We start from the raw sequence: 12,730 nt of genomic DNA, 5'->3' as shown, positions 1-12,730 counted from the left end.
CACACACACACAACACTACCTGTATGGCCCTGAGGATGTCATATGGGCCACAGCTGTGTGCTGACTGAGCCACAAGTGGCCTGCAGGTTGAGAACCAGTGGCTTAAGGTGCTGTGAACTCCTCAAACCCTTTAATATTGAAAGAGAACTCTCTCATATTTGTCAGGGATGATGAAGTTGAACAAGATGACTTTAAAAATCTATTGCAGATATAGTTTCTGTGGCAGATGATCTGGAACTGTATCATTTAATAAGCATCAGTGTCTCAACTGTAAGACAAGACTGAGGAAGCTTATAGCATTAGTTATCTAAGAACCTATTAATTAGACCAGAAAGTTTTGCCAGAATGTAAGAGCAGTATAAGTTACTAACACAGCGATTACACATGTTTGAATCTGTTTTTGATCTTGGGGACTGGCAGGCAACTCCCACACCTTGAGCAACCTCACAAGGAAACTTAAGGGGAACATCAGTTTGCTTGATGGGGAGGGTTAACTGATAAGATGTTGCAACAAGATGCTGCTGCTTACTTATAAAAAGTAGTTCTCTTCCACCCAGGGCAGGCTCTACCAATAACCCAGGGAACTTGCACAAATTTGGTATTATCTCCAACAAGTTTATACCAATTTTCTTCCAAACCTCATTTAGCTGCAGTGCACTTGTTTGATATATTTTCTGATCATTAAAATATATAGTGGCTTTCATCTTTACAAATATGACAAGGCTAATTCTGAATGCATAACTTGGAGGTAAATATTCTGATCCCCATTTACAGAATCTAAGATACATCTCAACTTAAGGCCCAAAATGTCTTCTAATTTTGGGTGCTCAAATCAAGACTTGTAGGGCACACTGCAATATAAGCTCAAGCTCATGCCCAAAGCTGTAGAGGCTAACTTTTACAGGTGCTGAGAACCAGCAGCTCCCACTGGCTCTGGTGGGAGCTTCAGGTGCTCAGCCTGGAAGTCATCCCCTAAGTATCTCAAGTTGATCACTCAAAAAGTGAGGCAAGCAAAATTAGTGGGCATTTTGAAAATGAGTGATTTTGCCCAAAAGGAATGAGTGATACAATTGAAACTATGAGGAGTCTGGTGGCACATTAAAGACTAGCATTTATTTGAGCGTGAGCTTTTGTGGGTAAAAATCCCACTTCAGAAGAAGTTCTTCCAAAGAAGTTTTTTATCCAGGAAAACTTATGCCCAAATAAGTCTGTTAGTCTTTAAAGTGCCACCAGATTCCTAATTGTTTTTTGCAGATACAGACTAACGTGGCTACTCTTCTGAGAACTGAGACTGGAGTTCTTGGCTTCAAGACCCCTGTTCAGACCACAGAGACGTTGGTGTCCATATTACAGGTGCTGTCTTTATAACCAGCCCGTTCTCACCAAATTCAGAGAAGGTAAAGCTCAGTCTGACATCACAACGTGCAGCTGTGGCAGCGTTACTGTCCTCACACACAGGTGAAGGTGACAAGTCAAGGAGGAGGGCAGCAGAGAGGAGACGCCTTGTGTCTACCCCTCTCCATGTTTTGCTGTTCCAACAGGGCAGGAAGGGGAAGAAAACGCAAGGCACGTCTCAAGCACAGGCGGTGGGTGCATCAGCTAGGCAAAAACGCAGCCCTGACTCCTCTTTAGATGAGACGCCAGAGCAGCGGCGGCCCGCAGGGCAGTGACGGCATCTGACACCTGGGCCCCCTGCAGGGTTTCCGCTGGGAAAGCCCCCGCTCCACAGCGCCAGGCGAGCAGGAGCCAGAGACGTGGAGCCCAATCCAGGGCGTTCAGGACCTCAGGATCGGGCCCACAGAGCAACTTCTTGTGGCCCTGGGAAGCCGGAGCCGCTCCCCACCACCAGCCCTGTCCTGCCGGGCTGCCAGAACCCCGCCCCCGGCGAGACCCCGTTCAGTAGGGGCGACGTGGCGGGCCCCTGCCCAGGACCCAGACCCCGCTCCCCACCCGAGCCCGGGCGCCTCGCCCCGCACTCACCACAGCCCCGGCCACGGCATGGACCAAGCTCTCGTAGGAGGACACCGCCGCCATGGCTGCTGCTCCTGCGGGCCCAGCCGGCGACCGAGCGGGGCGAGAGGCAACAGCAGGCGAGCAGGGGAACCCCGCTCCCGGCGCCCCCGCTTCCCGCTCCATGGCTTCCCCCTGCGCACGTGATCTCCGACCCTCCCCCTCCAACGGCCCCCAAACCCCGCCCACTGCAATCGCCGCGCCCAGCCTCTCGCTTCCTTGCGCGGCGCTGGCTTATGTCCCAGCCCCGGACTCTCGCGCCTGAGCGCGAGGTGCAGCTGAAGCGGTGGCCGAGGCTTCCCCTTCCCCCCTCGTGCTCGTCGGATCCCCCTGGGTCGCGCGGGCTTTCAAACAGGGTTGCAACCGTTGGGCTCAACGGGCAGAGGGTGCGCAGGGAAAGCCTGGGGGGAGGGAGCGGAGTTCCCCATGGGCCTGACTGCACGGGGCCATCAGGGACATCGCCCCCTCCTCTCACTGCGATACCCGCAGCAGCCGTTCTGGGGGACCGGCTCTCCCACAGCTGCTGTGAGTCGCTTGTGTTCAGCGCCTGACTGTCCCCAGGGCAAGGCGCCCCCGACTTAGTTCACTCGCTGAACGCGCTGCCCTCAGCAGCCACGTACACAAACCACGCTCAAGCCAAATGTTTGTACCCTCTGAGCGATGCCTGCCTCGACTAGAGGTGCAACCAGCCCCAGAACTGCACCCCCCAAAAAGTTACCAATTCTCAATTTTATGAACCGCCGCAATATTAAGTGCTTCTTAAAAGCCCTGAACTTGGAAGCTTATAGTTAGGTGGTATCTCAAGCTTTCATTTTAATTCTCATGGTTGCAGAGAAGAGCTTGAAAAGATGATGCAGGTGTGCGCCTTACTAGTTCAAAAAACAGAAGGCAAATACAAGTATTAAATACAAAATGTTGGGGGGAGGGGGGCTTAAGCCTATTCTTGTGGGAGAAGGGGCAGACTTGTGATTTTTAAGCATTTCAGGTTGGCGATGAAAAAACCCTCCTGCCTTCAAGATCAGAAATTAGCTTGACCAGATTTACAATGACAAAGAACAGGCCACTTGTTGGAGAGACAGGTAGGAGCAACAGCTTAGGGGATCCCTGTATAGGAGAGAGTTGTGGTATCAGTAAATGGGGAAGAAGGGGGAGGAAAAGGGTGCCAACTCCAGGTGTTCAAGAGTCATGAGTCAGGCCCAAAACAGATTTAAAAACAGTAGATGTAGGTGTCTTATTTTGCTTTCTGATTTTTAAACCTTTAGGATGCATGTGGTTCAGATTTTCTAGCTTTTCTCTGCAACCATGAAGACTAGATTTTTTTAAATTAAGCTGAAGTTTCATCTAATCACGAGCCTCCAGGAGCTGGAGCTTTAAGAGAAGCACCAATAAATTAGTTGGCAATAACAACTGGGTGCCTAGTCCTCCTTATTTTCAAGCCAGACAATATTCCTTTTTGCCCATGACTACCTTCCCCATTTAGAACAATTATGCTTCTGTCTTCCCTTTTGTGCTTTGTCCCTGTCCAACACCTTTTCCATATTTTCTAGGCTGTATTTGCAAGCCCAGCTTGTTTATTTAAAAAAAGTATTTCCAGTTTTGAGTCCTAAAATATTTCTTACTCTTGTAGTTTTGGTTTTCTCTTCTGGTTGCCTTCCGCCTTTATCTGCACAGTCTGGTCTCATGTTCCTATTTATATCTTTCACACTCTCTCTTTTGTCTGTTCCTCCCCTCTTCTCTCCTACACCCTTTTCCATTCCCTCCTTATCTTGCTCACTCTTACTGTTCCAGGGTGGAAAAACAACAATCTCCTTTTTGTCTTCCTTACCCTGCCATGATCCAATACTCACCTCTGACATGGAAAAAAGAAGCTTAGCCACTGGCCCAGGCTGGATCAACAGACACAAATAACAAACAGAGCATCTATAGATTTACCATTTGCAACAAGATCTGGAGACAGAACAAATACTATTTCAAAGACATGACTACACTTATTTGGTGAGAATCAGCTTGCTTGAGGACCTGTGCAGTGCAGGGTTCACAGGGAGGGCTTGGAGGAGACATGGCAGCAGGACTGCACTATTGAACAGGCAGTTTGGGAGGTGGTCCTTGAGGCTTTCATGCCTTTATCTGTTCCACTAGTTAGCAGCTTCCTCTGGTAAACAAATCTTGTAAAATGGGAGGAGAGGAAATAAAAAAAGGACAAATTACTTTTTGTAGAATCAGCTAAACTGGTTGTACATTTCTATTATCTCATGACCACCAATACTCCTCCAGGTTACATGGTCACTCACTATTCTACAATTGACTTGAAGTTTCTCAGGACAATCAGTCTTTCCCCTCTTCTACCAAGGAAATGTCATTAAGGAACTTTAATCAAAGTTACTTACCTTATTTTTGTATGACATTGCTTCTATTTCCCATTTCTTTTTAGTCCATTTTCACTCTTCCCGTCTCCCACTTTCATTCTCTCACATGAATAACACTCTTCCTCACCCACTCCATTTTCTTTCCATCTCCATATTTCTTAATGCTTTAATCAAAACTCAAAAATTCCCCTTGCTTGAGGGCTCATCGTAACACTGCTGCTTCATCACTTAGAACCGGGTCCAGGGTCACCTTTTAACCAAGAATAGAAAAGAAAACCAAAACACACTCACAAAACAACTTCCTGTACCAAGTTGCCTTCTGACAACTTGACAAGGTGGTTTAATCAGTCAATCAAGATTTCCCCTCTTGGCAGAGTGACCCCAACCCTCCTTTGTCTAGCGCAATAAAAAGAAAGATCTAATCTGTCCCCAGCCTATGATAATTCCTGACTGGAAAGGAGCTCTACTCTTTCCTAGTCCACTGCACTCCTAAACATTTTATAACCTCACTCATGAGGTACAGCTGTTGGATCCAGCATCTAGACCTCTAATAGACCACTAGTGTTTGCTCCAATCTCTAAGTCTGACTCCTCAGGCAGTCCCAATAAGGGCTTTTCTCAGCGCAGTAAAGGAGTTTAAATCCTCTCAGGGTTAAGTTATAGATAGAATGGGCTTCACAAAAGGACTTAGATACCATGATGATCAGCATTACAACACCTAACTTTTAGAAACCTAGAAAAATCACAGGAACAACACTGTAGTCCTCAAAGCTGAGTTAGGGGCCTAAGCTTCCTATATGAAAGGAGAGAGATAGGTGCCTAAGAATATGATCCACAAAAGCAAGCACTTTTGTCAGGGAGCTGCCTAAACTAGCTAGTGGGAGATGGTAAGGAGAGGAGTATGTGCTAAACCCCACCATTCTCTCAGAGATAGGCACCTGAGTCCAGACCACAGACAGGAAACATAGCTCAGCTTAGCATTCCACCAATGGAAACCCACTTCTTGGAGTCAGGAGGCTTAGATGCCTACGCTGATTTTTGTGGAAATGGGTTAGGAACTTGTCTCATGCCACACAAAACAGACAGAAGAGGAGGTGGTGCTTTTGACCACCTTAACACTTTTAGCCTAGTGGTTAGAGTACTTGTCTGGTATGTGGGAGACAGAGGATGAATTTCCCTTTCTTTATCAGACCAGTCAAAAGGATATGAACAGGCAGCGCCGGCTTCAGCGTTTTTGCCGCCCCAAGCGGGAAAAAAAATAAAGCCACGATCGGTGGCAGCTCTACTGCTGCCGCTTCATTCTTTGACAGCGATTAGGCAGCAGGCCCTTCTCTCCAAGAGGGACTGAGAGACATGCTGCCCCTTTCAGTTGGCCGCCCCAAGCACCTGCTTGCTGCGCTGGTGCCTGGAGCCGGCCCTGTGAACAGGGCTCACCTACCTATCACGGAGGCTTTGTCTACAAAAGTTTTGTCAGCAAAATCTGTGACAAAACAGGGAAGGGGTACACACTACGAAGCTACTTTTGGCGGCAAAACTCTGCTGTTTTGCTGACAAAATAAAACCATTTCAACAAGAGGCATAAAGCTTTCTGTGGCAAAGTTAAAGCAACAACGCATCAGTATCGACTGCTGTTTTGTCAACATAACTGTCTTCCACCAGTATCCCACAATGCCTGTCTTGACCACATGTGCTCACGAGGGGCGCGTGCTTGGGGCGGCAAGCCACTGGGGGCGCTCTGCTGGAGCCACACCTGCGGAGGGTCCATTGGTCCCGCCCCTGATGCTCACTGTTTTGATCTACGCTGCCCTGTAGGTTTTCACCCCTCCCCTTTCAAAGCTCTGAGAAGTATCAAGACAGCTGAGCATGCTGCTCTGCTCCAGGAACAAAGAGCAAATCATTAATGTGGAATGCTCCTTTACTGATCTGTTCTAGGAACCCGGTGGCTTGCTGAGGGACAGGGGATAGACACAACTGCTGTGCTGCTTTGACATTCCTCTGCACAGAGAGCTCACAGACCTGCTCAGGATGCCGCTCCCGGAACTCAGAAGGAAGCACAATACCACAGGCAGAGCGGGCTGATTCGGGAGAGACTGCTGTGCCGAGCAGAGCTTGGGGCTGACATGGGGGGGGGGGGTCCCCTCTCCCTCTCTCTGCTTCAGGATAGGTTAGTCAGCCTGCTGTCTCCCTCACCCCAGATACACCACTCCCCTCTCCCTCCCACACAGCCCTCCTCAGTTGAAAAAGCAGCTGATAATCTACTAGGATGCCCCTAGAATGATGGGATTAAGGAACCTGCATCATGTGATGCTGTATCTGCCCCATGAGGCATTGCAAACCCTTCCCACAGCACCCTGCGGCCAGCTACACAGTGGGCTAGTTACCCACAGTGCACTGCTCTGTGTCAATGCAAGGGTTGCTAGTGTGGATGTACTCTGCTGACATGAGCTAGGGTGGACATGCAACAGCAGTTTTAATTAAAGTGCTTTTAATAAAGTGACATAACTTTTGCTGACAAAACTTTGTAGTGTAGACAAGGCCTGATTTACGGGATATTCTGGTGTAGGACTCCCTCAATCTCTCCTGTTGAAGCCTATCCACAGTTAGGGTTGCCAGGTATCCGGTTTTCAACAGGAACACCCAGTTGAAACGGGATCCTGGTGGCTCCGGTCAGCACCACTGACTGGACCATTAAAAGTACAGGTGGCAGCACAGCAGAGCTAAGGCAGGTTGGCTAAGACTGGGAATTGCAGACAATGGGAGTTGTGGGGGCGGTGCCTGCGGGTGTTGTTCCTCTGCCTGGGAGCTGGAGGAATATGTTGCCGCTTCCTGGGAGCTGCCTGAGGTCAGCACTACCCAAAGCCTGCACCCCAACCCCTTGCCCCAGCCCTGAGCCCCCTCCCACACCCCAACCCCCTGCCTAAGGTGACCATATTTTCCAAAGATAAAATGGGTCACTGTGTGGGGCTAGCCCTCGCCCCCTCACCTTCCCCCCATGCAGGGCTGGTCCAAGTCACTTGTCTGAGCCTGCCCTCTCTTCCCCCATCCTGAGAAGCTGGGGTCACTGCTTGTCCAATCTCTGCATACCCCCGACGTCAAGACTGGGGCTGATATCACTGTTCACTCAAGCTGTCTGCCTCCCCACCCAAGCCCTGCCTTTGCTCCCTGCCGGGGGCTGGCACCGCCGCTCACACCTCACACCTGACTTTTTTGACAGAAGTGAGCATTTGTCCCGTTTGTTCTTGCTAACTGATCAAGGACAAATGCCCACTTTTGCCAAAGAAGTCAGAACAGCCAGAACACTGCTTAAAAAATGGACTGTCCTTGCCAAAACAGGACATATGGTCACCCTACCCCTGCCCCAGCATGGAGCCCTCTCCACACCCCACTCGAACCCTTCATGTCTGGCCCCACCCCGGAGCCCGCATCCCCAGCCCAGAGCCTAGGGTGACCAGACAGCAAGTGTGAAAAATTGGGACAGAGGGTGGAGGGTAATAGGAGCCTATATAAGAAAAAGACCCAAAAATCAGGACTATCCCTATAAAATCAGGACATCTGGTCACCCTACCAGAGCCCCTCCAACACCCCAACCCTCTGCCCCAGGTTGGAACCTCCTTCCACACACAAACTCCCTCCCAGAGCCCATACCCCACACCTCCTCCTCCAAGCCCCTCAGCCCCACCCCCCAGCCACAACCTCCTCCTGCATCCCAAACCTCTCATCCCTGGCCTCACCCCAGAGCCTACACCCCCAACTGGAACCCTTACTCCCTCCCACACTCCAACCCCCTGCCCCAGCCCAGTGAAAATGAGTGAGTGGGGGTGAGTGTGTTGGTGCCACTAAGCATAAACCTAAGTAACTTAGAAAAGTGAAAGGCAATAAGAATATAAGATCTCCCTGTTTCAGGCCTCTAGTGAACAAGAGTCCTTCCACGTTTAAACTCTAATCCACCTCAGAGGCTGGCAGAGGGGAAAGGCCAGGTGCACCAGCCCTTATCAGTTGTAAGGCTGCTCAAACTGGTATGGAGCAAAAATAATGAAGCCTGCATACTTCTGCCACAAGGGAGTGAAATAAAACACCTCTCGACAGGACAAGATAGTAGTTCAAAGGAGTGGGCCTAATAAACTAGATGTAGTTGCCAGCTTTGTTTAACGGTTTAATGATGCTGATTAATGTAACTGCTACAGGGGAAGGAAGGAAGAAGAGGGAGGGGAAATGGGGGGCTTGCTAGTCAGCGAGAAAAGTTCTCATGGATATAAAGAAACAGACTGCTTGTTTTAGGTGTGTTTGATTTGAGGCATCAGTCTCCTGGCACCTCTTTGAGATCTCAAATAAACTTTGCTTGCTTCTCCATCTCGGTGTGTTTATTGGCACTAAAACACTCCGGGCATGGACTATGACTGTTATTTGCCTCAGCAGTCTATCTGCCCGCAACAGGTGGGGGACAGCAAGGGACAAGAGAAGGGAGGATGGAGTGAGTGGGAGCAGGGCCTTGGAGAAAGGGCAGGGCAAGGCTGTTCAGTTTTCTGCAATTAGAAAGTTGACAACCCTACATGAGAAGTTTTCTCTGCTGACACACCTGGCTGACTGTTTGAAGCTCCTATACCATGAGAAGTTTTCTTGCATCATTATCCAGGAGTGGAGTAAAATTCAGGCCGCTATAAACAGGATGCTGAACTAGAATGCAGCCATATAGAACCTCCCCAGATGTGTCTTTGGAACCCCAATCCCTTCTACCCATAGCAGCTGGACCTGTATTTCCAAGAGACTTTATAGATACGCTTAGAACTTAATATCATCACAGGGCCATGCAGTGGATTTGTTTCCTAAACCAGTCTTTAAGTGTTGACTGCCTCTAAAAATGCTATCTTGCTTGACAAAAAGCACAGTTACATATGAGTCCACAACTATGCTTGTCCCACTCCTGCAGCGCTTGGTTTGGAGTATTGTAATAATCCCTATTTTGCACACATGCAGCAGTATACACCACTATAAGTCACCACTTGTATGTTTAGAACATTTTCTTCCCTGCTTGGAATCTGTATTGGACAGCATGTGCATGAGGGGAAAAGAGCAGAATGAGGCAATTCTTTTGCCCTCGAAGTGAAGCAGCAATATGCATTGCATAAAAAGCCCAGTCTCCAGCATGCAACATCTCCCACTCCAGCAAGAGAGTGGTCCCAAACAGGTCAAGACAGCCCCCTTTTCTCATATTCTTCCATCCATAACACTGATGAGTCACTTTATTCAGCTGAGTTGATGCTGATTCCTCTCCTGTATTCTTTCACATGTGTTCTTCTATCTCCTCCCTGAAGAGGGCCTGTGAGGTCAGACAGGCTATACCTAGAAGTGGTAATCTCTACCCTCAGCTGAGATTGTCCCCCAGTTCCTCTGACTCAGCCCTTGATCACCCATGTACATTGCTCAGGACCCTTGAGATATCAAGGGGTATTCAGGAGCTCCATGCCTGAGGTACTGTTAATCTCCTGGTCCAACTCCTCATAGAACAGTGGTGTTCTAGGGGAGTTACCCGAACAAGAGTTGCAGTCCTTTGCTCAGTAGTACAGATTCTTCAGAGATTTTATCTTTCCTTGGCAGAGGTCTAATGTGGTGGACCCCTTTGTCAGCTTGCTTCCTGGAGATATCATTGAAACTTATTCCTGGCCCCACCCCCAAAGTCTTAGGTCTTGCTGGCCTCACACCACAGGCTCACAAAAACTGATATCTGCCTCAGGCCAGCTAGTCACCCTCTGAGAGTATGCTCTCTCAGAATACCAGGGTAGATTTTAATCAAGGTCATTTAAAACACTGATTATAATATCTATTTAAATCAAACAGAACTTTGACTTAAATATTTGATTTTAATCTTGTTTTGCATTTGTGCTTACTTCCCTTAAGAAAAGTTGATTCTCACTGGGTGGTATCTATTAAAATGTATTTTGCAATTAAGTATAGCCTTCACACTAACTTTATGTGTAGGTCGTCAAAAGAAACACCAAACTACATAACTGCTTAAATATGTATGTAACATACATTTATCCAGATTTTTAATTTATATTTAGTATATTAAATGCATCATTCACCATTTTCTATTTACTAGATTTTTTCACTCAATTTGCATTAAGCTGTACCTGGATGGAAATTGAAATTAAAATTCACAAAGACAGCATTTTAAAAAATTGTTTAAAACTTATTAAATAAAAAGCAAGCATCTGTGACTAGCTAGTTCAATTAATTCTTTCTGGTCACCCTATCCTTCAAGATTTTAGAACCAGATCTCACCCTCCTTTATTTTTATTCACAAATTGAGAGACAAAAACAAGCTTTCCTGTTTTTTCAACTCCCAACTAGTTTCTTAACTGGAATGAGCAAGTCACTGACCTAAACTAGTTGAATAAACTGAAATTAAGAAAATATTGTCTGCAGACAAGGCTACTGCTGTCAAATGTTGTTTTAGCACTTCAGCAAGTTCTAGTTCCAGGTACTTAGCACAGTGACTTCCACTAATCCAATAGTTTGACTTTCAAAGAAAGATCAGTAGCTACATGTACTCTTAATATTGACTTAAACATTATAATTGAGGCTTTAACATAGGTTGTCGTAATTTCAATTTTAAAGGAGGTTTCTCTTAAAAAAAACATGGTTACTCACCTTTGTAACTGTTCTTCGAGATGTGTTGCTCATATCCATTCCAGTAGGTGTACGCGCCGCGCGTGCACGTTCGTCGGAAGACTTTTACCTTAGCAACTCCAGCGGGCCGGCAAGGTTGCCCCCTAGAGTGGCGCCGCCATGGCGGGTAATATATACCCCTGCCGGCCTGCCCGCTCCTCAGTTCCTTCTTGCTGGCTACTCTGACAGTGGGCAAGGAGGGCAGGTGTGGAATGGATATGAGCAACACATCTCGAAGAACAACAGTTACAAAGGTGAGTAACCGTGTTTTCTTCTTCGAGTGATTGCTCATATACATTCCAATAGGTGATTCCCAAGCCTTACCTAGGCGGTGGGGTCGGAGTGAGAGGTCACAGTGCGTAACACGGCAGAGCCGAAGGCTGCGTCATCCCTGGACTGCTGGACCAGGGCGTAATGGGAAGCAAAGGTGTGCATGGAGGACCAGGTCGCTGCCCTGCAGATTTCCTGGACGGGTACTCGTGCAAGGAACGCTGTTGATGATGCTGGGCTCTAGTAGAATGCGCAGTTACATGGCCCGAACGGAGACGGGCAGTTCGTAACACGCCCGTATACCAGGACATCACCACCGAGGAGATCGTCTACCGAGGGAGACAGGCCAAACCCTTACCCGCGTAAGCCGAGTATGGCGGACCAAAAGCTAGGAGAGTTTGCGAAACGGTTTGGTCCGTTTCTATATAAAAAGGCGAGTGCGCAAGTTAATCCGAGGACGATTGTAGGATGGAAACATCGGTGGGGTGGAAGCCGCCTCGGCCGCGCACCAGCACATAAAGCGTTTCCATTTGGCTGCGTATGTCGTCCTCGGGACTGGGCTTTCCTAACTTCCCAGAGCACGCGCTCACTGGGTGAATTTTGAGCAATGGCAATGCGCAGTAGCGCGCCCTATACAAGCCATGCCGGCGGACTTGCGCCGTTCCGGTTGACAAAGCTGGCCGTGGTCTTGCGTGAGTCAGTCCAGGTAGAAGAGGCAGGTCGGGCGAACAGTCGGGTCCACTACTTCGACAGGGTCCGAGGCAGCAGAGAAACCAATGCGCCGGGGGCCACGCTGGGGCGATGCAGATCAAACAGCCCTGTCCCTGCCACCTTTCAAAAGGACCTTGTGGATTCACAGGTGAATGAGGAAATGCATAGAAGAGGTGCGTCACCATGGAATCTAGAACGGCGTCTTGCACCGAGCCCGGCTTTTCGTAACGCTTGGCAAAGAGCAAAACATCGCCTCACTTCCTGTTCCTTGCGGGAGGCAAAGAGGTCCATATGGGGATGCCAGCTTCTGGAAGATCGCGAAGGGCGATGTCAGGGCGAAGGCACCCACTCGTGGGAGCAAAAGGACCGGCTGAGACGATCGCTAGCATATTCGGCTGCACCGGGGAGAAAGGAGCGACTAGATAAACAGAGCGGACTATTTGCAAAAGTTCCCACAACGTCATTGCCATGGCCTCCGGAGCAAAGCAAGAGGAGATCTCGTCCCCCCTGCTTGGTTTACATAGCCTTCTTGCCTTATTACCGCCGTGTGTGGGTGTGAAAAAACGTAGACACAGTATACTGCGTCTGCTGATTGGAATGTCTTGACAAGCGAAGGCGGACCGCGGCCTCAATGTTCTCGCACGGTTGATATGGAGGGCGATTCGGGAGGGAGACTGCGGCCTCTCTGTTCCGCGCACCGGGGCTATC

General features: G+C 48.7%; 1 protein-coding gene across 3 annotated transcripts in view; it reads right to left on the bottom strand.

Moving 5' to 3' along the window:
* SLC25A17 (solute carrier family 25 member 17) overlaps positions 1–2,156 on the bottom strand; it is a 53,673-nt gene extending 51,517 nt beyond the window's left edge. Inside the window, exon 1 of one of the 3 annotated variants that reach the window (XM_032787720.2) lies at positions 1,981–2,156. In XM_032787720.2, the coding sequence (XP_032643611.1) occupies positions 1,981–2,136 (156 nt within the window). In that variant the 5' untranslated portion in view covers positions 2,137–2,156. The remainder of the gene's footprint in view (positions 1–1,980) is intronic. The other 2 variants (XM_075068104.1, XM_032787726.1) reach the window with 2 other exon arrangements.
* Positions 2,157–12,730: the final 10,574 nt, after the last annotated feature.

Source organism: Chelonoidis abingdonii, chromosome 1 (genome assembly GCF_003597395.2).
Source record: "Chelonoidis abingdonii isolate Lonesome George chromosome 1, CheloAbing_2.0, whole genome shotgun sequence".
NCBI classification, from domain to species: domain Eukaryota; kingdom Metazoa; phylum Chordata; order Testudines; family Testudinidae; genus Chelonoidis; species Chelonoidis abingdonii.
This window is presented reverse-complemented; position numbering and strand designations above follow the sequence as displayed.